General features: G+C 37.4%; 1 protein-coding gene across 1 annotated transcript in view; it reads right to left on the bottom strand.

Annotated features, from left to right (window-relative positions):
• The window catches only part of CRACR2A (calcium release activated channel regulator 2A), a 499,417-nt gene that overhangs the window by 42,878 nt on the left and 429,445 nt on the right, over positions 1–27,094 (bottom strand). The window contains exons 13-14 of the mRNA XM_053718747.1: positions 24,625–24,955; positions 18,302–18,434 (exon numbers count right to left, since the gene is read on the bottom strand). Of these exons, the coding sequence (XP_053574722.1) occupies positions 18,302–18,434; positions 24,625–24,955 (464 nt within the window). The remainder of the gene's footprint in view (positions 1–18,301; positions 18,435–24,624; positions 24,956–27,094) is intronic.

The raw sequence follows: 27,094 nt of genomic DNA, 5'->3' as shown, positions 1-27,094 counted from the left end.
ACTATTTTATTCTCCTTAGTGCACACCACAGGTCATATTTTTATCAAAGTTGACTTTTTAGACCTATATTTCTTACTTCTTCTTTACGCTACACTCAACGAAGACATTGAACATGCTTTTGTCAATGTGTTTTGTGTTTTACTGAATGTTCTTGTTTCAAATAGTCATCTAATTAACCGCCTTTATCTGTTAGCATATTCCATATGATTTAAAATTATGTCCTATGTGTATGATATGTATGCCCTCCTATTCTCTCCTTAAAGGCTTAATAACAATTAACATACTGGCTACCATTACGGAAGAACATATACCAAGTACTGTAATTTATAATGACCTATCTATAAGGATCATCTCTTAGTGAGATGTTTACATATTGTGCTCTCATTGTTGTTTGTTATTATACTTTTCATTTACAGTAATTTTGGACAGATGGGTGTATCTAGGTGTTGAACCATCTCATACTTACTAATTGTATACTTATAACATATTCTCCATACCTGGACTCATACTTATCCCTCCCCCATAATGCTGGGATGGCTTGGCACCTCACAGATTTATCCCAGCCCTTTCTTTTTTTATAATCCATATAATATTGTTCCCTTCAACACATTTTGTAGCATTTACTCTGTTTTATCTGGAGGACTGGTCTATTACTGTTGATGCACGTTTTACTCCTGTTTGTCATTAGCTAAAATATAGGGTAACATTTTAGACTCATAACCTGAACAATATTTTATGCTTTATGTCTCTCAGTGGATATGTTTTTTGTTTTGTTTTTTTTAAATACATTTTTTTATTGAGCTTATAAGGAATGTTACATATAATAATCATCCAATGACAATATAAACAAAACAATGAAATTTAAAACATATACCCACACACATAGATAGGAAATAAACAAATAAAAACTCTGGGCATGAATTCTGAGCATCAAGTAAAACAAAGGAGTACCATAGCTATGAAATATGTCATTATCATAAAAGTGATATTATATAACATGCTCAACAAGAATATCATGGATGAATAATGAGACCTCATTTTTATGTTATTTGTGAAGAGAAAATGACTTCCACCTTGTCAAGACAAACCATCATAGAATTATGTAGACTAAGGCGAGGCAAGTGTGGATTAGAATTGGTTGGCCTCTTTTGGACCAAGTTAGCAAGGGAGGTTGAAAGGGAATTCAGCGGGCAAGAGCCGCTCTAGTTGAAGTGGGGAGGGTAGTGGGGGCGGAGCCTTATAGGGTAAGGGCATGCCATATAGATGCATAGGTAGACTTCAAGGAAGTGCTCTACTATATCAAATACTAGTGTGGAGGGACATAGTCAATTCAATCTATGTAGAAAAATTCCATGGGAAGGACATGACTGAATATACCTGCTAGTGTAACTTAGCGGGGTTAAATACTAATACCTACAGAGGATCAAGGACCCACCTTAAAGGGACAGTTTACTCAAACATTTTCTCCCCTTTAATTTGTTCCCAATGATCCACTTTACCTGCTGGAGTGTATTAAATTGTTTACAAGTAGCTCCTTTACCCTTATATTGGCATTTGAAATTGTTAATTTAGCATGTGGTATCCCCACCTATTCTGAAAGTTTGTGGCCGCGCGTACCAGCTATAGATAAGCTTTGTAAACACAGCCAGCAGAAGAAATTACACTCCCAGTGTGATAAAGCAGAGATAAGGTAATAAAATGTTGATTTTCCATTGTTCTCTCAAAGTACTGGTGATTGTTTTAAGGACAGATATAAGATAAAGAAGCATGTATATGTGCACAATGTGATACAGTAATGAGATCTGATTATACCTACAAGCTCAACCCATTTTATTAGGCTGTGGCTTCAAAGCACAAAATCAGAGCTTTAATATACAGAAATAAACCTTAAAAAGCTAATTTTCATACATTTTTTACTCTGCAGTTGGTAAAAAAAGCAATTGTAAACACATTAAGGGAAAAACTATTTTACAGTATACTGTCCCTTTAAGCATACCTCACTATAAGTATTAGTCCCATACTCATCTACAGGCCTATGGTTTCCAACTTCTCTGGTGGCCATATTCTTGAAACTCTGTACATAACTGCTGATATTAGCATGTCTATTAATAAATGACAGTATACATTGACACAAATGGACAATATGTTATAAGATTACAGCCATACTATTGTGAATTAAACATGTAAAATGACACATATGTCCCTGAGTCACATAGTATCTGGGATGCTATGCAGAGTCTTCATTAGCTAGCTGAAAGTCTGCAGACTTACCGCATTCAAAATATAATATTCATAGATTAGAGAGCAATGGTAAGGCGAACACAATCCTTATAATAATACAAATACAATCTTATAGGTATCTTTTGGTCTATACATAAAAAGAGCTTTAACTGTCTATAATATAAACTATTATTATGCAAGAAACTAAGCTTAATGTGAAAGTTGGTAACTAAGGAAGTGAGCAATTAAAAAACTGACAGTGTACCATGGAAATGTAGGGATAGAATATAACAGGAGCCTTCTATAAGACACAGTAACCTGGAAATGAACTCCATTGCATATTGCGCCTGCATGGAGCTTAATTGTAAAACCTTACGTTAACATTAGGACATATAAACAAGCAATATATAATTTCCTATTGACAAGCCTGCAGTACAAATTTGTGTGTAGCACATTCAACATAAATAAAGTAGGATCTATACTAACTACCATAGCCGGGTAGGAGGTTAGGAAGGGGCGGACCACGGGGCTATTTATTTTTATAGATTATACATACTCCACAGTGACCCTGCATGTGAGAAAAAATTAAATAACATAATGTGCAGGGTAAGAAGCCCTGTATCTAGGAAGATTAGGATGGGTGGGTTAAATGAGTTCAGCTGAAAGTTTGCTTTCTAGAGGACTCAGTATTTCTAGAGTGGGAGACAAAGCTAATTCTATGGCTATATACTTACATATAGCTAATATCAGGCATAAGACCTACATAAAGCATGCATATTAATTAGGTCCCTGCAACATACTTAGTGGACCTAAGGTAAACCTAAAAGTGAACACACATATACCAGAAGAAAAACACATAGTATTGCAATAGGCTTGAGATTGGGTTTGAGATGACTGCTCACTGAATGTGATCATGAAAACTTATTAGTAGATGTTGTATGTGTATTCCCACCTCTCTTTAACAAAAAAAGGGTACTTGGTAGACTTAGGGTATGTACATCATGTAAACTTTATATTAACGATAAACCAGTGTCTATAGTAAATGTAAGATTATCTGCATTGAAGAGTCTGAGGATCTATCTACCAACAAGTTTCATCAGTTCATAGCCTCATAAAAAACCATAGTCCACTGACAAAACAAAGGGGTCATTAAAGACCTACGTGGCACTTCTGCAAAGGAAAGTAAAAACTCTTGTATCCAGGGAGCTGTAAAACTTGGTATCCGTTTATTAAAACAGTCCGCTGAAGCCTAATGGACATTGTAATGTTAAACTTAATGTGGGATAGTAGTTGCAGACCCGGGTCACCAAATAGGACCCATGTCCAAGCTGAAAGCGGAATTATTCTCAGTGCCCCGTTCTTCAGATCAATAGATCGTCATACTGGGGAATATATCTCATACAGCTTAAGTCCAACACTAGCAGTTCACACATAAAATGTAAAAACATAAAGCACGCACTGAGAGTCAGCTATACTGTCACACATTACCTGATCCCTGTAGGAGTATCTGCAGACCGGCTGTCAGCAAGTGTCCCCACTTCACACCGAAGTATCAAGCCAGCAGACTATCAGTGCGATATGAGGACCTGCATGGGATACTGGGACGCTACCCAATTCCTCTTCTAGAAGCGGTAATCACACTACGGCTGAGGCCATGTCCAAGGGCTGCTAAGGAGGGTCCCATGAGGTACTGCCGTACGGGTGCTAGTCCCCTGCTGAAAACACATGTTGTATAGTCCGAAGGGTAAGGGGAACCACCCGCTCTGATGCAAGGCAGCTGGGCACTCGATAGAAGAATTGGTACAATCTGTAAGAGACTGCGACACCCCCGCCTCCCTCCCGGAGGCTCGACTATTGACCCCACAGCCGCCGGCAAGGCTAGCAGTAGACACCGCTCTTCAGTAGTTGAAAGGTGCGGCTTGGGGTCCAGAGGCTGTCGTAGCGAGCGCTGCATATCTGCAGTTTTGAGGAATCCCTCTAGTCCCGGCACAACGGTCTTTATATGGACCGGTACAGCTGAGCTTGTTGGTGTCAGGCCGTTGCTTGTATTGCCAGGTAATACTGTAGTCAAATCCCGTCTAGGCTGCGTTGCTTGCGGTGGCTCAAAGGGGTATTGAGTAGGCAGCAAATTTTCTGTTAGGCCAGCCACGTGGGTGACATATCTGGATAAGTGAGCAACGTCATCTTGGTCGCATAGTTTCTCAATGTCGGATCTTAAGCTGCAAAAATGAGTATCGGCTTTATCAAGAAGGTCCCTCAGAATAGAAGCGAGGTGCATGGAAGATTTCTCCATCCCATAGGCTTGATAAAAAAGATAGAAAGATTTCTAAAACAGCATATAGAAAGGGTTTAGGGACCAGGTCTCAGGAGCTCTCCTAAAACACGTCTTTTCTCAATGATAGTTGGCTCCGCCCCCCCCCTCAGTGGATATGTTTTATTGCTGTTTGAATGGAGCATATATATATATCCCCACTGTTGAGTCATATGTTTACAGAATCTGGCTCCTACTATATGTATTTGCTGTGAAAGTTATTGGATAGTCGGTTCACTTTGTTGAGGAAACTTTATTACAGCTAAGGATATGTGACTCAGCACAGTATACTAATACACCTTGCAGCTTGTACTAAATTCTCTTGTCTCGGATAATAACCTCACCTCCCACATTATATATATAATTCTATACTACCCTAAACATTTAGGTCACTAATTTAAAACCTATAGTCTCACGATACTGCTGTATTTTCTATAGCTACCATAAAAGGCTCCGCCCCCCCATTCTTCCCCTCTATACTGAGCGGCTTTTGCCCGCTGAACTTCCCCCCCTACATACTTTGGCCCAAAAGTGAGACAAAAGCCAACCCCCAAATTCTACCATCAATAGATTAAAGACCCCCCCTTATGTTAATGTGGGGAACATTTGTCATAAGATATAATAAACAAGGAAGTTCCATTTTAATTTGTCCAAAACCTCTTTTCATACTATATTAAGGCATAACAGGTGTTTTCCTCACTGCTTGTTTATTTCAATGTTTTACTTGCTTTGATACAATTATTGTTTAAGATGCAATTATTCTTTATGGACGAAATTTGTATGTTTTATATCCTCATAACTTCAATAAATATTGTTTTTTTTTTTTAAAAAAGATAACAAAATCTGTTAAGTAGACGTGCACAAAAAATAAAAAAATAAAATCTGTTCATTCGGGGTGATTTTGTTCATTCTAATTTAACCCTTTATTTCCTAAGAGGAAGAACTTTAGGGCAACAGAGGAGCAGTTAAGCAGCAGTTTAAACTTAAAGTTAAATGTGTAGCTAGTGCTACTTTTACAAGACAGAATCAGCAAAATATTGTTTTTATTTATTTATTTATTTATTTGTTTATTTTAAAAGTGTATTTTTCTATGATGTCAAAACTGCCCAAGAACAAAAGTTAAAGTTCCATACATTTTGGCAGACACAAGAATCAATCGAGTGACATTGAAGTTGCTGGATATAGTTTCTGAATGGTGTAAATCTGAACATTTAAACCCTTTCCCACCTGCTGAAAAGCCCTTTTCTACTTTTGGAGCAATGGTTTTAACATTGTTTATGAAGGAACTATTTTTTTGCTGCACCAACATGTGTTGTTTTGTTTATTCATGAAAGGGGCTGCTCATATTTTGTATTGAAATGAGTGCAAAGATTACAGCAAATTAGTGGGCAGGTTTATTTGTCAGAATCCAAATGCACACTAGTAACATTATAAGAAAGAGGCATTTCACTGACTGTTACAGGGAGTTTTCACATGAATTTCACAGACGTTCATGGAAGTAAAATTAGCAAAATAAATATAAATCATGGTAGCTAATTGATTAAGCAGTCCTAATTAAAATTTTAAATATCCAAACACTTTATGGCAAGTTTTTAAATTGTTCAGAAAAATCTACTACTGATATAAAATTCAATGTGCATGTGTCAGTTCTGCAACAATTTGATACATTAGCCAGAGCACTAGATGGCAGGATTATTTCCTGTCATGCAGTGATGTGCAGTCACTAGAGGCAGGTGAGGCAGTGCTTCACCTCTCATATGGGCAAAAATATATATTTTTTATTGGCTTTAAAAAAAAAAATTGTAAATTTTTTCCCCCAGCATTTGTTTTTCTCACAGCTATATGTTGTGCAATGAAGAGGCACAATCAGGTCTGCCCACCATTACACAACATGCTGCGCCATCTACTGGATGCAAGTGGTTAAGATCATTGCATGGCCCATTAACTGCTTATTTGAGGCAGTCCTATTTGGGCTGAACCAATCCAGTGAGAGGCATTAGTAAGTGGAACTTAGGGTTGGGGCTGGATGTTAAATCATATAAAACAAAACAAAAACGCAAAAAAACAACTTTCATATATTTTGTTGCTGTTCTGTGAACCTGCTAGCTTTGCTAAAGTGAAAAAGAGAGTTCTGTTCTTCCCCTCTAAGTGCAGTGGAATGTGCCACTGTCACTTCCTGAATCCTTCCAGAGCAGGAGAGAGGCACAGAGAGCAGTGTTTCACCCACATCTTATTAAAGTAAGATTTTACTGAAAGATTCTGTTAGTTAAAATGATAATTTAATGAATGTGGTTCAGTGTTTGTTTACTCTTTTATAGCAGGGTCGTTTTTGTATTTTGTTTACTCAAACTTTACACCCACTAACTTAGCAGCTTGCCTCTGTACTTCACACTAAATTATAGACTAATTTTCTGAACTCTCTGTAGCTCTGCTGTTTTATTACTTAAAATGCAGTGCCCCCCCCCCCTTGTGTGTGTGTGTGTCTCTATCTATCCATCTCTCTCCTTATGTGTTGTTCTCCCCATGGTCTCTTTCTCTCTCTGTCTCTCTTCCTCCCCCTCTGACTCTCATCCCTTATGTAATGAAAGAATCTATAAGCATAATTTGCAGCATTAAAGTAAAATGTATGATTTAAACATATTTTAATGGGCATGGATTTCTAGATCTCATAATCAGAGCAAGCATTGTGTTATCTGGCAAGAGTTTCTGTTACAATCCTTTTAGACTAAAATCAGATGTTTACTAAGTTGACCAGTTTTCCAAGACACCATTTAAAGGGACATGAAACCCATATGAAACCCATATGCAAATTTAAATAACTTTCCAATTTACATCTAATATCTAATTTTCTTTATTCTTTTGATGTCCTTTGTTGAAAATCATATCTAAATATGCTCAGTAGCTGCTGATTGGTGGCTGCACATAGATACCTAATGTGATTGGCTCACCCATGTGCATTGCTATTTCTTCAACAGAGGATATCTAAAGAATGAAGGCGTATCCTAGCCACTGCCTCACCATCCTCTGACGTCACTGCACGTCACTGCTGTCATGTAGGGCGAGATTACATATGCGGCACAGGTTTCAGCGCAACTGCTGAAACCCGCGTCGCCCCTAAGTTCACCTTGCACATCGGGTGAATCACATATACAGAGGCGGCAGATCAGATATTACCGTGAATCTGATAAACTGCCGATGTTCAGAAATGTGTGGAAATACACATTTCTGGAGTCGCCAGTGACTTACGGCAGTTTAAGATCTGACAGCGCAAAACAAAAAAATGTCAAATTGCCCCTAAAAGTCTAACCAGCCTCCCAAAAATAAACCAGACACATCAAAACCCCTAATCCGCCATCCCCCCACATTGAAACTACTAATACATTTATTAACCCCTAATCCGCAATCCCCCCACATGGCAAACTATATGATAAATTTATTAACCCCTAATCCGCCATCCCCCCACATGGCAAACTACCTAATAAATGTATTAACCCCTAATCCTCCATCCTCTCACATCGCAAAGTATCTATTTACACTATTAACCCCTAATCCGCCAACCCCCACAACACAATCTACCTATTAACCCCTAAACCCCCACAATGCAATATACCTAACTAACCTATTAACCGCTAAACTGCCATCCCCCCACAGCGCAAATAATTAATCTAATCACTAAGCCCCCTAACCTAACCCCTAAATTAACCCCAATTACAAAAAAAAAGACTACCTTACTAATAAATTGATTTTAACAGCCAATAGAATTTCAGTAGCTCTCATTCTATTGGCTGATTAGAAATTTTCAGCCAATAGGAATGCAAGGTACCACAAATATAAAACAGGTACCTTGCATTCAATCTTCAGTGTGCGGCGATGATCGCATAAAGAGGATTCTCCATGCTGAATGGCTCCACACCCACCGTTCATGTTCTCTGGCCGTCTCCGCACTGCGTCCGTCTCCGCTCTGTGCCGCCTTCGCTCTGAATGAAGAAAGAAGATGTCCCCTCGCTGGATTAAGATAGAGCCGCCTGGAAGAAGACCTTCACCGCCGGACTTCAGGAATGGTGAGTACCTATTATTTTAATTTAATCTTAAATTGTTTTTTTAATGTAATGTTAGGATTTTTTATTTAAATTGTAAGTTAGGATTTTTTTATTTTTGTAATTTTTAATTAATTTATTAGTAAGGTAGTCTTTTTTATTTTATGTAATTGGGGTTAGCTTAGGGGGTGTTAGGTTAGGGGGCTTAGTGATTAGATTAATTATTTGCGTTGTGGGGGGATGGTGGTTTAGGGGTTATTTAGGTATATTGCATTGTGGGGGGTTGGCAGTTTAGGGGTTAATAGGTTAGTTAGATATATTGTGTTGTGGGTGTTTGGTGGTTTAGGGGTTAATAGGTAGATTGCGTTGTGGGTGTTTGCAAATTAGGGGTTAATAGTGTAATTAGATAGTTTGCGATGTGGGGGGATGGCGGATTAGGGGTTAATACATTTATTAGGCAGTTTGCCATGTGGGGGATGGCAGATTAGGGGTTAATACATTTATTAGGTAGTTTGTGATGTGGGGGGATGGCGGATTAGGGGTTAATACATTTATTAGGTAGTTTGCGATGTGGGGAGGGTGGCGGATTAGGGGTTAATACATTTATTAGGTAGTTTGCCATGTGGGGGATGGCAGATTAGGGGTTAATACATTTATTAGGTAGTTTGTGATGTGGGGGGATGGCGGATTAGGGATTAATACATTTATTAGGTAGTTTGCCATGTGGGGGGATGGCGGATTAGGGGTTAATACATTTATTAGGTAGTTTGCCATGTGGGGGGATAGCGGATTAGGGGTTAATACATTTATTAATAGTTGCAATGTGGGAGGGTGGGGGATTAGGGGTTTTGAGGTGTCAGGTTTATTTTTGGGAGGCGGGTTATACTTCTGTAAATCACTGGTGACTCCAAAAATGTGTATTTCCACACATTTCTGAACATCGCCAGTTTATCCGATTTACAGCATTATCTGATCTGCCGCCGCTGTATGTGATTCACCCGATGTGCGAGGTGAATTTACGGGCGACGTGGGCTTCAGCAGTTGCGTTAAATCCTGCACCGCATATGTAATCTAGCCCAATATGTGATACCGACTTGCAACTCCAGTTCTATGTTTATGGAAATAAAAATACCGGGAGACGGGTGAAATATACGCAATGTATATGTGATAGCAATATCTGACTAAAAACAGCCGATGCCAGCTTTTGCGGGCAACACTGCATATGTAATCTCACCCGTAGTGCTCCAGACATGTGCACACTACCTACCTATATATCTATTCAACAAAGAATAGCAAGAGAACAAAGCAAATTTAATAACAGAGATATATCTTAAACTTTTTAAAAATTATAATCTCTATTTGAATCATGAAAGAAGAATTTTGGGTTTCATATACTTTTAACCCCAAAACAAAGTATTTACAGCGCAACTAAATGGATGACAGCTGTTATGTGGGATTATACAATTAGAGTTAGTGCTGGTATTATGGGGGTCGATCCGATAAAAATCGTCGCCCGCAAAAGCCGGCGACGCCAATATTTGCACTGGTTTGGTATCCTATATACGGCGTAACCTAGAAGTTACGCGCGTATATTTCTGCCGTCGCCCGTAGTTTTTTTGGGCCATAGGCAGGTATACCAAACCAGCGCAGTTTGGTATCCAATATACAGCGTAAGGACTTACGTGGCGAAAATGGAGAAATCTTACTCCATTTTCACCTCTCCACAAAAAGCAGCCGTAAGAAGCCTTACGCTGACTATTGGAGCCCCGTAACTCCCTAAACTAGCTGCTAAATAAACCTAACACCTAACGCATGCGCAATGTCTATCTACCTGTCAACCGCGATCCCCCGCCGCAATCCCTAATAAAGTTATTAACCCCTAAACCGCCGCTCCAGGACCCCGCCGCCATCTACATAAACTAACCCCCTACTGTGAGCCCCTAAAACCGCCACCATCTAACTGATCTATCCCCTAATGTGAACCCTTTACACCGCCGCCATCTACCTTATCTATCCCCTAATCTGACCCCTTACACCGCCGCCACCTATATAAAAATTATTAACCCCTAATCTAATCCCCCTATACCGCCGCCAGCTATATTAATATTATTAACCCCTAATCTAATCCCCCTAAAGTAATAAGCTCTATTACCAGCCCTTAAAAGGGCCTTTTGCGGGGCTTTGCCCCAAAGTAAACAGCTCTTTTGCCCTATAACCTGCCCTCCCTACACCGCCGCCACTTATATTAATAGTATTAACCCCTAATGTAAGCCCATTACACCGACGCCATCTATATTAAAATTATTAACCCCTAATTGAATCTACCTACCCCGCCGCCAGCTATATTATCTATATTAACCCTAAGTATATTATAGTTAATATAGTTATTACATTATATATATTAACTATATTAACCCTAATTATATTAGGGTTAATATAGTTAATATAGTTACTATAGTATTTATATTAACTATATTAACTCTATCTAACCCTAACACCCCTAACTAAATTCTTATTAAATTAATCTAATTCATATTATAAACTAAAATATTCCTATTTAAATCTAAATACTTACCTATAAAATAAACCTTAAGATAGCTACAATATAATTAATAATTACATTGTAGCTATGTTAGGGTTTATATTTATTTTACAGGTAAATTGTTAATTATTTTAACTAGGTATAATAGCTATTAAATAGTTATTAACTATTTAATATCTACCTAGTTAAAATAATTACCCAATTATCTGTAAAATAAATCCTAACCTAAGTTACAAATACACCTACACTATCAATAAATTAAATAAACTACAAATATCTATCTAAAAATACAATTAAATAAACTAAACTAAATTACAAAAAATAAAAAAAAGATTACAAGATTTTTAAGCTAATTACACCTATTCTAAGCTCCCTAATAAAATAATAAACCCCCAAAATAAAAAAATGCCCTACCCTATTCTAAACTAAACAAGTTCAAAGCTCTTTTACCTTACCAGCCCTTAAAAGGGCCCTTTGCGGGGCATGCCCCAAAGAAAACTGCTCTTTTGCCTGAAAAAAAAACACAACACCCCCCCCCAACATTACAACCCACCACCCACATACCCCTAATCTAAACCCACCCAAACCCCCTTAAATAAACCTAACACTACCCCCCTGAAGATCTCCCTACCTTGTCTTCACCACGCCGGGCCGAACTCCTCATCCGATCCGGGTGATGTCTATCCAAGCGGCAAAGAAGAATTCTTCATCCTGGCGATGTCTTTCTGCAAGCGGCAGCAACGTCTTCTTCCATCCGGCAGCATCTTCCATCAAGCGGCATCTTCAATCTTCTTTCTTCGCTCCGCCGACGCGGAGCATCCATCCCGGCCGACGACTGAACGACAAATGAGGTACCTTTAAATGACGTCATCCAAGATGGCGTCCGCCGAATTCCGATTGGCTGATAGGATTCTATCAGCCAATCGGAATTAAGGTAGAAAAATCTGATTGGCTGATTGAATCAGCCAATCAGATTCAAGTTCAATCCGATTGGCTGAACCAATCAGCCAATCGGATTGAACTTGAATCTAAATTGGCTGATTCAATCAGCCAATCAGATTTTTCTACCTTAATTCCGATTGGCTGATAGAATCCTATCAGCCAATCGGAATTCGGCGGACGCCATCTTGGATGACGTCATTTAAAGGTACCTCATTCGTCGTTCAGTCGTCGGCCGGGATGGATGCTCCTCGTCGGCGGAGCGAAGAAAGAAGATTGAAGATGCCGCTTGATGGAAGATGCTGCCGGATGGAAGAAGACGTTGCTGCCGCTTGGAGAAAGACATCGCCGGGATGAAGAATTCTTCTTTGCCGCTTGGATAGACATCGCCCGGATCGGATGAGGAGTTCGGCCCGGCGTGGTGAAGACAAGGTAGGGAGATCTTCAGGGGGGTAGTGTTAGGTTTATTTAAGGGGGGTTTGGGTGGGTTTAGATTAGGGGTATGTGGGTGGTGGGTTGCAATGTTGGTGGGGGGGGGTGTTGTGTTTTTTTTTCAGGCAAAAGAGCAGTTTTCTTTGGGGCATGCCCCGCAAAGGGCCCTTTTAAGGGCTGGTAAGGTAAAAGAGCTTTGAACTTGTTTAATTTAGAATAGGGTAGGGCATTTTTTTTATTTTGGGGGTTTATTATTTTATTAGGGGGCTTAGAATAGGTGTAATTAGCTTAAAAATCTTGTAATCTTTTTTTATTTTTTTGTAATTTAGTGTTTGTTTGTTTTTGTAATTTAGTTTAGTTTATTTAATTGTATTTTTAGATAGATATTTGTAGTTTCTTTAATTTATTGATAGTGTAGGTGTATTTGTAACTTAGGTTAGGATTTATTTTACAGGTAATTGGGTAATTATTTTAACTAGGTAGATATTAAATAGTTAATAACTATTCAATAGCTATTATACCTAGTTAAAATAATTAACAATTTACCTGTAAAATAAATATAAACCCTAACATAGCTACAATGTAATTATTAATTATATTGTAGATATCTTAGGGTTTATTTTATAGGTAAGTATTTAGATTTAAATAGGAATATTTTAATTAATAATATTAATATTAGATTTATTTTAATAAGAGTTTAGTTAGGGATGTTAGAGTTAGATAGGGTTATTATACTTAATATATATAATATAATAACGATATTAACCCTAATATAATTAGGGTTAATATAGTTAATATATATAATATAATAATTATATTAACTATATTAACCCTAATATAATTAGGGTTAATATAGTTAATATAGCTGGCGGTGGTGTAGGGGATTAGATTAGGGGTTAATGTATTTAATATAGCTTGCGGCGGTGTAGGGGGATTAGATTAGGGGTTAATACATTTATTATAGGTGGCAGCGGTGTAGGGGATTTAGATTAGATGCAAAAGAGCTGTTTACTTTGTGACAAAGCCCCGCCAAAAGCCCTTTTAAGGGCTGGCAAAAGAGCAGTTTACTTTGGGGTAATGCCACGCAAAAAGCCCTTTTCAGGGCTATTTGTAGGGTTAGACTTAGGTTTAATGGTAGGGATAGTTTAGTATTTTAGGGGTTAAATAATTTTAAAATAGATGGCGGCGGGGTAGGGGCTCACTTTAGGGGGTAGGTAAGGTAGATGGCGGTGGTGTTAGGGGCTCACTTTAGGGGGTTATAGATTTAATATAGCTGGCGGCGGGGTACGGGAGCGGCGGTTTAGGGGTTAATAACTTTATTAGGTTGCGGCGGGGTACGGGAGCGGCGGTTTAGGGGTTAATAACTTTTTTTATTGTTAGGCTAGTGAGGGGGGATAGCGGATAGAGGGTTAGACGTGTCGGGCAATGTTTAGGAGGCGTGTTAGACAGTGCGGGTGATTTCATACTTTAGTCAGGTTTTGTAGGCGCCGGCAGTTTCTAACGTGGCGCAAGTCACTGGCGACTACAAAAATCTGTACTTACGCAGATTTCTGGACATCGCTACTTTGTCAGACTTACGCCACTTTAGCAACTGACGGTGCCGCATATTGGATAGCTCGAGTTGCGAGCTGAAACTGCGGGCGACATGGGTTCCCTCGCTTGCGCCGCGATCAGATCGCGCCCATGATGTCAGTTTCTGACACTCAAAGACAGATACGTTATAAATAATACTTTCCTTAAAAATAAATAATTACATACATACATAGTAAAAGACAGTACTACTTCTAAGCTGTATCAAACTTGAATATATAAATATATTAAAAATATCCACAATTATCAAATAATCAATCAATGATACATTTACCACATCCAGTTAAATAAGTGGTGTTGGTTACGGGAGATCAATATAGTCCCAATAATCTTTTAGGTTAAATTTCCAAGGCACTCCCAACGGTCCCAATCCGTGGGTTGCAGCTGCTTTTAGCGGTGTGTCACCAAACACTCTCTACATGTGGAAATCCTATAGCAAGAAAAACAGAGCACAAACCCACATCAAGGTAGACGTTTTAAGTTTTATTTGCACACAATGGTTAAAAACACTTACAGGATAGAAATAATAACAAGTCTGTATCCCAATATAGGGAAAGAGAGAGAGTCCAGGTCCAATTCAAGAAGGGTGTCTCTGTCCAACTCCAGTGTTTAGAAACCTTGATTGCAACCAATTCCTCTTGTAAAAATTTACATAGGGCGAACAAAATGCGTTGGAGGCGGAGCTTGAAGAGGCTCCTATGGACAGATTGGTACCAGAGAGGAATAAAGGCGTCTAAACACTGGAGTGTGACAGAGACACCCTTCTTGAATTGGACCTTGACTCTCTCTCTTTCCCTATATTGGGATACAGGCTTGTTATCATTTATAACCGTTGTGTGCAAATAAAACTTAAAACGTCTACCTTGATGTGGGTTTGTGCTCTGTTTTTCTTGCTATAGGATTTCATATACTTTTAATGATCTTTTAAGTAAAAATAGCTTCAAAATGTGCCAATTTTAATCTTACATCAAAATAAAATTATATAAAAACCACCATCTAAATAGCTTCTGGGCTAATAAGAAGATTTTATAACAAAGAGCGTATATCACAAATTCTTTTCCCTTATTAAAGTCAGCAACTCTATACTTTGGCCCCAGATGATCATTCTTACCATTTTGTAAAAATAAGTAGATGGTTGATTATTGCCTTCAGGAAATATAGCTAAAATCACTGTGGTTTCATAGGTTGTATAATTTATTAGACACTAAACAATAAAAGAGGGAATGGTTCCACAAAGGCTAAATGTTGATTCGGTTTTACCTCCTGGGAAGCTGAAGAATAGGAACTAACATGTTTATGGTTAAAGCATGAAGTATGACACATGCTATAATAAAACATTTTAAACAGTACATCTGTGTTTTTGCAGAATAAGATTTGTGAATGGAACATGTCCAGTTATTAATAGAGTATGCTAAAAAATATAGGCTGTTTAAAAGGGACATGAAACGTCAACAGTAGCCCTAGGATACTATCTTAATGCACAATACAAAAAGGTCCCTTAAACACTGGAACTGTACAAGAGGCAGGTGCTGATTGGAGCGCATGCACCATTTACCTGTCTGTCAGTCAAGCTCATACAGAAGAGCATATTTACTAATTGGTGACTAAATACAATCTTGCACCATGGGGCATTTTAGAGTCACTGATCTTTGTGTTAAAGGCAAAAGCAGCCATTTTTGAAAACACATTATATTACTAACTGCATATGTTATAGAATACTATTGACTACTTACATCCTATTAAAATGATGCATAGATAGTATAACAATTAATATTTGGTACTATTTTAAAGGGACTCACTTGCTGAATTATTACAATAAGCTAAGAAAGGAGGAAAACCTATTAAAACGTGAATCATTTATTTTTCTTGGTCTGTCTTCATAGTAGCAGGGAGAGCCTCTGTAAAGGGGCGTTATATGCAATAAAGAGAAACATGAAAACAGAAAAAATAAAAAAATAAATAAGGCAATCTCATCAGCTTTGAAAAGGCATGGGTGAAAAACAAGAAATTTCATACTGGTAATAGAGTATTAAGGATTTTTTTGTGTTGGGCCTTTTTGTTGAAAAAAACCCAGCCACGCCTCTAGAATAACCTAGAATGCAAATGGCCAGCCCCTCGAGACATCGTTCACTTAAACTGACAGTCTACTCCAAAATTGTTATGGTTTGAAAAGATAGATAATACCTTTATTTCCCCAGTTTTGTACAGCCAACATGGTTATATTAAAGTGATGGTAATCTATGACAAACTCCAACATGCGATCGTATAGATAATAAAAAAATAAATGCACTTTCATTCATGAAACTGCCGAAAACTATCAGTAATAGCAAATATTTACTGTTTATATCCTTCGATTTGAGCTCCGTTCCTCCCCCCGTACAAAAGCCACCATTGATTTTGAAAGTCACGTTTCTTTGAATGAGCAATCAAAATCACGGCCAGTCGGTGACTCAAAAACACACTAACACGCCCCTTGTTACCTAAGCGCATGTGCTACAGGTATACTATGTATTGTATTGGGAATTTAACGCATGCGCAAACCGAAATGTGAAGAATGATATTCCCATATAATAAAGGGTGGTAGAGTCACTGAATCAATTTCCAGAAGAGGTGGTAAAGACAGGAACTGTAAAATAATTAATAAAATGCCTGGGCCATGCAAAAGGCTATCCTTTGAAAACAGTAGCATGTAATATGGGTAGACTTAATGAGCCTTTTGATTCTTATCTACCGTCAAATTCTATGTTTCTATGTTAAATAACTGAAGCAGAGAGGAGGACGTTCCCCGAAGTAAATATGCACCAAGAGAGTGCTAAGCATATAAATTAGAAAGCTATTTTGAAGTTCAATTAAAGACCTACACATTATTTACTGTAGTTAAACAATATGTTTAGTGTCCCTTTAATCAGGATTTATATGCCTCTACCAGGGGCGTATTAAGGCATAGGCCAACAAGGCCGGTGCCTAGGGCAGCAGTTTTTTAAGGGGCAGCAGAATTTTGAGTCCCTAGGGCAACTCTACTGAACTCAGGACCGGGTGGCTAAATCAACCAATTACTAATGACTTAAATCGCTGGCCCGGCTATTGCTATCCTATGGGATTGTATGTGGGTGCGCATGACGTGGTGACAGTGGAGGCGGAGCTCACTTGCGCAGCCTGGCCTGAGAGGGAATGCAGTATTCTTCCTGGCTCCACCACGTGATTGAGACTTACACAGACTACACAGTGCAGTGTGCACTACAACATGACCACTGTGAAACAGCATATGCCTTTCTCCCTTCAATACATCTTCATTAGGCATTAAAATACTTGAAACGGATTAGTCACTAAATACTTGTACATTTACTGTTTGTCTATCTGTCATACATGCAAAGAATAAGTATTTATTGATGAATCTATACAACTATGTGACTTAAAACACAACTGAAAATATGTTGTATGCATTTAATACATTCAGAAACAATACAAGTATATACTTTATTATGATTGTATCATGTGACTTTATCCCCTAGGATACAATTCCTAAACCTATCATAACTACTGTTGTATTTTTAAGTACTTTTAAAGGCCAGTTTGTATATTCATTACATATTTATCCAAGCAGATATTTTGCTTAAATAACTGTCAATCATCAAAGAAAATGTTTAAGGTTAAACAACTACCTACTGACAAACTATCATACAGTGAAGGATATTTTTTTCTGATATAAACACTTTAATCATTTGACTTGCAAAATAATGTCTTAATATATATATATATATATGTGTGTGTGTGTGTGACCAGAGTGAATGCAAGCCCTGGTGAACATCTACTTAAAAAGACATTTTTTTTTTACATTTTTTACACCCTGCCCCAAAAATATTATGTCTAAAAAAAGGCCTTAAACCTGGGGTGGGGGGTGGGGGGGGCAGCAGAATTTTGAGTGCCTAGGGCAGCACAAAACCTAAATACGCCCCTGGCCTCTACAAATATTAGAATAAAAGCATCTTTAGCCTTAAGTAAATTAAATTAAGCCAAAAAGAACTTGTTTTACAGAGAATACACAAAAAGCTCCACTGTTTGACAAATGAGAGTTGTGTCTACAAATTTGTTTATAATACGATCAAGATTCCTAGGTGACACTGGCTTTAAATATGACTAAGATTCTATTCAATAAACTGAGAATGTTATCAAAATGTAAAATCTGCAGGAAAGTCGGTTTACAAATCTTATTGATTATTGGCCACTTACCGACAGTAGCAGACGTTCCAGGGGAAAAGCTGCCATCACAGAATCTTCTCAAAAATGATGTTTTTCCAACACTGGAATTTCCAATCACAACTATTTTAAATAAGCGATCTGGGTGAGAGTGCCCATGTTCCTCCTTCAAATAAATGAATTCATTTAAAATAGTTAATACTACATATAATTAGTATGTATAAAGTTATTACGTGATTTTGTTGTTCTATACTGTGAGCTTATTTTATCAATTTATAGCAGATTTTTATATGTGGATTGTAAGTCATTAATTGTACTTTTTGTCTGGCATAGAAGACTTGGCCAATGCTTAACCCCTTTCACGCCCTTAGGGCATTCAATGCTGTCCTAACGGCACTGGGCTTTAACTCCCTTTGGACAGCATGGAACGTCCTACCTTTTTTGGCGTCCTGCCCTCTCCTGCTTTCACGAAAGGAAACATCTGACTGGGGGATGTGCCTAGCATCATAGGCAGTCCCCCAGGATCCAATTCCAGCACCGGAGTCACGAGATTGCAGTGAGAATCACGTGACTTCCTGTTTCCTCTTAATGTTTACATCTGAACTTTATTCTGATCATTAACACTTGCCCCCATTTCTGAAGAGGTTTTTAAAGTAAATGTTCTTCTTTTTATAATTATTGATGAAATATGTTACCAATATGCTAAATCACTTAATGCAGCATATCTCTAAAAAGTCACATCCAATTTCAGTTAAGCTTTTATGCCCAGATTACAAGTGGAGTGCAAAAATATTAGCACTATTGTGTTTTAAAGGGACAGTCTACACCGTAATCATCTTAAAGACTTATATTAGATTAAGCTGCAATTAACCTCCTGCACCCCTTACTATATCATGCAGCAGGAATGGTAAAAAAGTTATTTTAAAATGAATATTGTTTCTGGCCACTTTTAAATAGATACGAGGGTAATTTAACTTAAATCTATTATTAGATATAAGAAAATATTATTGTGGCGCCACCCAGTGGCTAAATCTATATAGGTTTAACTGAGATTACAAATAACTGGATACGACTGGGATAAAAGTGCCCAAAATACAGAAAGTGAGGATAATCTGATCTTTTTATCAAGTTCTATGATTGAGTGATAAAACAGGGAAGAGGTATAAATGAGTGAAAAAACAGGGAGGAGTTTATATAATAACCTATCTAATAAAAGTGCAGTATCATATAAACTCGATGCTAGTCCAGTTAAAAAAATATATATATTTTATATTCTGTATTAAAAATAAACGTTTATACACAAATCAATAAAACATTACAATATGCACATGCGCAATAAAAAACGATATAAAACAATGTTGCAGTTAGCCGCAATAGCGGTGATACAGTTACCCTTTTCTCATTCAAGGTAACTTTATTAATTCCATTTGAGAGTCCAACAGATGAAAAGGGAAAATTTCTTTCTCCGATTCTTCTGAAAGGTAAACAGAGAAGGACAAGGAATCCTTGTCAGATGTATGGCAAAGTTTTTAACATAAGGTGTCTTTATTTACTTACACCATAAACTTGGTGCTGATAGAGGGATGATGGTGTCCTTGTGAAGCTTTCTCGTCCTTTTTCCTTGACGTGCTTTTTCCGTTAACTCGGAGGTATTCCGGTTCTTTTTCTTTTCTCACTGCTTTCAAACAAATTGCGGGCAAACTACGGATCGCTGGATGGATCAAATCCGTAGTTTGCCCGCAATTTGTTTGAAAGTGGCGAGAAAAGAAAAAGAACCGGAATACCTCCGAGTGAACAGAAAAAGCACGTCAAGGAAAAAGGACGAGAAAGCTTCACAAGGACACCATCATCCATCTATCAGCACCAAGTTTATGGTGTAAGTAAATAAAGACACCTTATGTTAAAAACTTTGCCATACATCTGACAAGGATTCCTTGTCCTTCTCTGTTTACCTTTCAGAAGAATCGGAGAAAGAAATTTTCCCTTTTCATCTGTGGGACTCTCAAATGGAATTAATAAAGTTACCTTGAATGAGAAAAGGGTAACTGTATCACCGCTATTGCGGCTAACTGCAACATTGTTTTATATCGTTTTTTATTGCGCATGTGCATATTGTAATTTTTTATTGTACATGTGCATATTGTAATGTTTTATTGATTTGTGCATAAACGTTTATTTTTAATACAGAATATAAAATATTTTTTTTTTAACTGGACTAGCATCGAGTTTATATGATACTGCACTTTTATTAGATAGGTTATTATATAAACTCCTCCCTGTTTTTTCACTCATTTATACCTCTTCCCTGTTTTATCACTCAATCATAGCACTTGATAAAAAGATCAGATTTTCCTCACTTTCTGTATTTTGGGCACTATTATCCTAGTCGTATCCACTTATTTGTTATCTCAGTTAAACCTATATAGATTTAGCCACTGGGTGGCGCCACAATAATCTTTTCTTATATCTAATAATAGATTTAAGTTAAATTACCCTCATAGTCTATAGGTATTTAAGGAGATATACCTATTTGTTTGTGTGTTTTCTATATAGGTCTTACAGATAAATAGCTGCCAAGCTCTGCCCACTGATGACATCATGATCTGGGCTGCATCTATGCACTCTGCTGAACAGCATTAACAGTCTGTTGAATCCAAGTAGTGAGCCTTTTTTGATTGGACGCCATATGCAGCCCAGATTGTGATGTTACCAGTAGGCGGAGCTTGGTAACAATTTTAAAGTAGCCAGAAACAATATTCATTTTTACGACCACAATTCCAAAAAAGTTGTGACAGTATGGAAAATGCAAAAAACTGAACAAAAAGAGTCATTTGTAAATTCAACTCACCCTGTACTATATTGAATACCCATTAATTGATTTTTTACTTTGTGAATTTAATGTATTTTTGAAAATATACACTAGTTTTAAATCTGATGGCTGCAACATGTTCCAAGAAAGTGATAATTTAGGACTAATAGCGATGTGACAAGTTGAAATTAGAAGGTGATGTGAAACATTTGAGGCAATCGTGTAATCATAGTATATAAGGAGCCTGCAAAGGTCTAATCCTTCAACAGCAAGAATGGGTCAAGGCTCAACAGACGCGTCAGCAAATAATCCAACACTTTGAGAACAACATTCCCCAAAGACAAATTGGTGGGATTTTGGACATTTCACCTTCTACAGTGCACAATATAATTAAATGATTCAGGGAATCCAGTCAAATATCGGTGCCTAAAGGGCAAGGCTGAAAACCACTTCTGAAAGTGTGATCTCTGATCCCTCAGACGTCACTGTCTCAAAAACGGAATCTTGAGTCTGTAATGGATATCCTGACATGGGCTTGGGAATAATTTGGTAAACCTTTATCAGTCAACACCATTCGCCGCAGCCTGCACAGATGCAAGTTAAGGCTTTACTATGCAAGGCAGAAGTCATACATCAACACTGTCCAGAAGCGCCGCCAACTTCTCTTGGCTCGGTTTCATCTGAGATGGACAGTAGTACAGTGGAATCATGTATTGTGATCCGACGAATCAAAATTTCAAAAAACAATTTTTTTAAAAATAGCCGTTGTGTTCTCCGGGGCAAAAAGGAAACGGACCATCCAAGCTGTTATCAGTGTCAGGTCAAAAAGCCAGCCTCTGTCATGGTATGGGGGTGTGTCAATGCCCAGGGCATGGATAACTTGCACATTTGTGAGGGCACCATTAATGCAGAAAGATATGTATACATTTTGGAGCAACATATGCTGCCATCCAGACGTTGTCTTTTGCAGGGACGTCCCTGCATTTTCATGCAGGACAACACCAAAGCACATTCTGCCTGGATTAAAAGGGCATAGTTGTGTAAGCAGAGAGTGCAAGTGCTAGCATGGCCTGACCTGCAGTGCAGACCTGTCTCCGATTGAGAATGTGTGGCGCATTATGAAGCCCAAAATAAGGAAACAAAGGCCCTGTACAGTTGCACAGCTGAAGACATGCATAATGGATGAATAGGGGAAAATTCCACTTGCTAAACTTAACCAACTGGTGTCTTCAGTGCCCAAACACTTCATAAGTGTTCTTAAAAGAAAAGGTGATGTTACACAGTAGTAAACAGTTGACTGTACCAACTTTTTTGGAAAATGTTGCAGTCATAAGATTTTAAATAAGTATATATTTTCAAAAATACATTAAATAATATATAAGTAAACATCAAATAATGCATTAATAATGTGTTTTCAATATAGTACAGGGTGAATTGAATTTTCAAATGACTCTTTTTGTTTGTTTTTTTGCATTTTCCATACTGTCCCAACTTTTTTGGAATTAGGGTTGTAAAATAACTTTTTTACCATTTCTGCTGCATGATATAGAACGAGGTGCAGGAGGCTATTTGCAGCTTAATCTAAGGTTAGACTTTAAGATGACTAAGCTGTAGACTGTCCCTTTAACATAGCTCAAGTGCAATCAAGTACACTTCTGTTCTTTCTCTCATATTCATATCATAAGTCCAAAGTTGTTTTTTATCGATTGAGTGATAGTCTAGGGTGCACTAAATCTCTCACATAAAAGACTTCTATGGGATGTTGAGTAAAATGCATGTTGAATATCACTTGACCACTAATCCAAGGGTACGCTAAGCCGAAGATGCACAAGTAGTGAGGTTCATGTATGTCTGTGTTATATTATTAATAAAAATGGTTTACAGCAGTATTTTGGATTGCGCTCAAGCACAACACTTAAAGGGACATAAAACAAATGCTTCAATTTACTTATATTACCAAGTTTTGCTTAATTCTTGGTATACTCTATGGGGCCGCTGCTCCATAACTTGTCCATAACCTGTCCACCTGCTCTAAAGCTGCGGACATCAATCCACCCAATCCTATAAGATCGGGCTGATTGACACTCCCCTGCTAGCGGCCAATTTGCCGAGAATCTGCAGGGAGCGGCATTGCACAAGCAGTTCACCAGAACTGCTTGTGCAATGATAAATGCAGACAGCGTATGCTACATCGTATCATGTCCGCTCGCACTTTCATAAATCGGCCCCTATTACTGAACCGCAATGCACTACTGGAAACAAGTTAAAGACATCCGGTGAGCCATTAACAGGAGACATAAGTGTAGCCACCAATTATCAGCTAGCTCCCAGTAGTGTATTCAGCCTAGCTATGTATGCTTTTCAACAAAGGATATCAAGAGAACAAAGCAAATTAGATAACAGAAGACAATTGGAAAGTTGTTTAAAACTGCATGTTCTATTTGAATCATGAAATACAAATTTGTGTGTTTTTATATCCCTTTAACTCACAGCTTGTAATAAAAGTGCAGTGAGTAAGCTAATAACTCTCCTGGTGCTATCTATTAAAAAGTTTCTGACAATTGTAATATCAAATTGTGCGCTAGTCTTTGGGCAAAGTTACTCAGAAGATAAAGTACCCGGCACTATTGATTGAATTCTACTTGTAATCTAGGCCTCAATCAGGATGCTGCACCGCAGCTTACAAAGGGCTGTGCATCTGGAAAGCACAAACAGTCACTTTATTTCCCTCCTCTGTTTAAGGAAGTTTACTATAAAATCTCGCAAGATTACAATAATGAAAAGTGAAAACTCTGCACTTGTGATGCTAAATGGCTGTTTATTTTGTTTTGTTTTTTTTCATCATGCAGCTGAAAGTAAAATTAACAGTTACTATGGTGAGAAAGTTTTAAATAAAGAAAAACCCTCTTATGAAAACGTTTTCCTTCTCACAATTTCATTAAGGATAACAGAGAATGTATGCAGAGTAACTTATCACATTATTATTTGTATTATTATTATTATTATTATTAATAATAATAATAATAATAATAAAATTGACCAGAAGGACTACTAACCCAGATCATATGATTACATATCCCTATTTCCTAAGGATATTTTTAATAATTTATGATAAGATGCAAGCTGCAGCTAGCTAATGTATAGCTTATTTCTTCCAAGCTCTGCTGATAAACAGAAATCTCAGATAGCAACTAACTTAAAGGGATATTTTTACATATGCATAGTGACAGTATATATTGGCAACAAAACACTAAACTGATAATAACAAAATTCATTATGCATAAAAGATAAAATACAGTATATAATTACATATCTTAGTGGAATTCAAAGGCCCACATGCATTTTATGGCAAGCGGACAAGTTTCTCGCCTTTGCAGCATACGGGTAGCGGATTCTGTCCGTCCACTGCCCGTATGGATCATTACAAACTCAAGTGAACGTGTGTGTGTGTGTAAATAAATATAAATATATATATATATATATATATATAAATATATATATATATATAAATATACTTAGATATTGATAACTATAAACAAGAACTCACACTGGACAATGTTTCTTTTCCTACTGGTTGTCCCCTTGGGGAAGAAGGCATATCTTCTCCAGGAACCTGGTTATCTTTTTTAGTGTTTGCCAGTGTTTCATTTATCTCTTTTCTCTCATCTATCTCCTTCCAGTTATTTAATGACTTGTCTTGCTGGATTTCATGAATTTGGGGTAGAGGATCTTCCTCAATTGATATTATTCTTTGGAACAACTGAGCTTTGCCCGGTTTGACTTCTAAACTGCTGTCGTTTTCGGTCGATGTAAAATATCCATTTAGTCCAATAGAATTCCTTCTAGGATTACATACATCTTCTTCTTCAGATGACTGACTGAAAAAAAATAACAAAAATAATTCTTTATGACTGATTTCCTTAACCCTTTAAGGACACAGCTTTCAGTTTGCTCAATTGTTTTATGACGGAAACATTCCGTCATATGTCCTTAAGAGGTTAAAATCATACAAATGACAAGACAGCAAAACATAGTAATTGTTTTGCCAGCGTATTTGTTACTGCAACTTTCATATTTGTGTTTTTTTTCTCACAATGAGCTTTATTGGTATATACCCTGTAACAATATATATGTATATATCTATATATATATATATGTTCTGAAACTGCTGTGCAGTCATAAGCAAATCAGCTACCTAGATAAACTAATCTTGGAAGCCCACAACAGTCCACCCAGAAGCATTGAAAATTGAAGCACCCAGAAGCACAGAAGCATTGAAAATGAAAGAAGATGGGGTTTAACCTTAAACTACATTCAGATTGTTACCCATAAAAAGAAATTGAGTTCTCTAGAAAGTCTTGGAAGTTTAAAGGGACATTAAATGCCTCTTGCTTTTGTATACAAATTGTGCTTGTTACACACTCCCTAGAAAGGATCAAAACACATACTGCAATCAAAGATCTTCTAAGGTATGCAAATTGCCTAAATTACCAATATTGTTTGCAGAACACCTAGGTTACATAATTCACTAGTGAGCATGGGGCAAGCAATTTTTTTTACCCAAAAGCAAGAGGTGTTGGTACATTTTATCCAAATGGTGAATTACTTAAAAGTGATCTGTAAAAAGCTAACTCTTTATGAAAAAAAGGAAGATATTTTACCTCAAAATCTCATCAGCTCAGCTGTAACGTTCCTCAACCTTGACAAATAAACTATGCTAATATACCTTTAAATCTTACAAGCAGCCTCTGGATCAGCCTATAAATAGGCTTTTCTTACTCACTTCCTTGCTAGTTATTGATTCTGGTTGGATCTATTTCCACTTCCGGATTTCAAAGCCCAGATGTCTAAGGATCTCACCGCAATACTTTTCTAGTATCAAGGAATCTAATCCTACTTGTTAGGAACTTTTGTTCTACTCTGCTTCCACCAGGAGCGAGGTACTTTAAACTTTGTTTGCCTTTATCACTTGCAGCGTGTCTCATTTCGGCTGTGTGACGTCACCGCCGCCAGCATTACCCTGCCTTCCTGTCAGCTCTGAAGCAGTCTCCACGCTCCGGTAAGCTAACCTGCTAAATTGTTCTATGTCTTCATCTTCTTCAAAGGCAGTAACTACTACATGAGTCCATCATCTGATGAAACTATAACAACTTGTATTCAGTAATAGCGTTCCACATACATTACTATTCAGTACTGTCTTTTTTCTTTTTCACTTTTAGATATCATTTATCCAGAGGTCTCGAGGTAGTTATTAGGAACTAGGTTCCTAGTCATAGATGTGATAATTACCTGAGATTATTGGAGAGATTACTTGCTTCATTTAAGGTAAAATCAGTAATATTTACATAGTACCTTTTATTGCTTCACCACCATATTTTCCTACAGCAAGCAAACACCATTATACAAACATTGAATTCTTAACATAAAAGTATTCTTATGTTTCTTTCTATTCATGAATCATGCAGGAACTGCAGCTGTGATTCATCACTTGAAAGAGTAACTGGATAAACAGTTAAACTTACTGACATTTATAACATCGGCAGAGTAAGTGCTTTGTGCGCAGTTATCCTTTGGCTACTCTTTTTTTACTGTCATAAGCATGATGAAACAACTAGTCAGCATCACCAGTGCTGTGTTCACACTTTATTATGATCTTGTGGTATTTCACAGTAAAGTCACAAGATTTAATGTCCTTAAACTTAAGACGGAAATAAAGTGACTGTGCATGCCCATTCCAGATGTGCAGTTCTTTGCAAGTCCTGAGACAAGCAGTCTGATTGGATGCTTAAATTGGATGCTTAAAGGGACAGTCAACACCAGAATTTTTGTTTTTTTTAAAGATAGATAATCCCTTAATTACCAAGTCCCCAGTTTTGCATAACCAACACAGTTATAATTATACACGTTTTACCTCTGTAATTACCTTGTATCTAAGCCTCAGCAGACTGCCCCCTTATTTCAGTTCTTTTGACAGACTTGCATTTTAGCCAATTAGGGCTGTCTCCATGGTAAATTCA

The sequence above is a fragment of the Bombina bombina genome, chromosome 6 (genome assembly GCF_027579735.1).
Source record: "Bombina bombina isolate aBomBom1 chromosome 6, aBomBom1.pri, whole genome shotgun sequence".
Classification (NCBI taxonomy): domain Eukaryota; kingdom Metazoa; phylum Chordata; class Amphibia; order Anura; family Bombinatoridae; genus Bombina; species Bombina bombina.
This window is presented reverse-complemented; position numbering and strand designations above follow the sequence as displayed.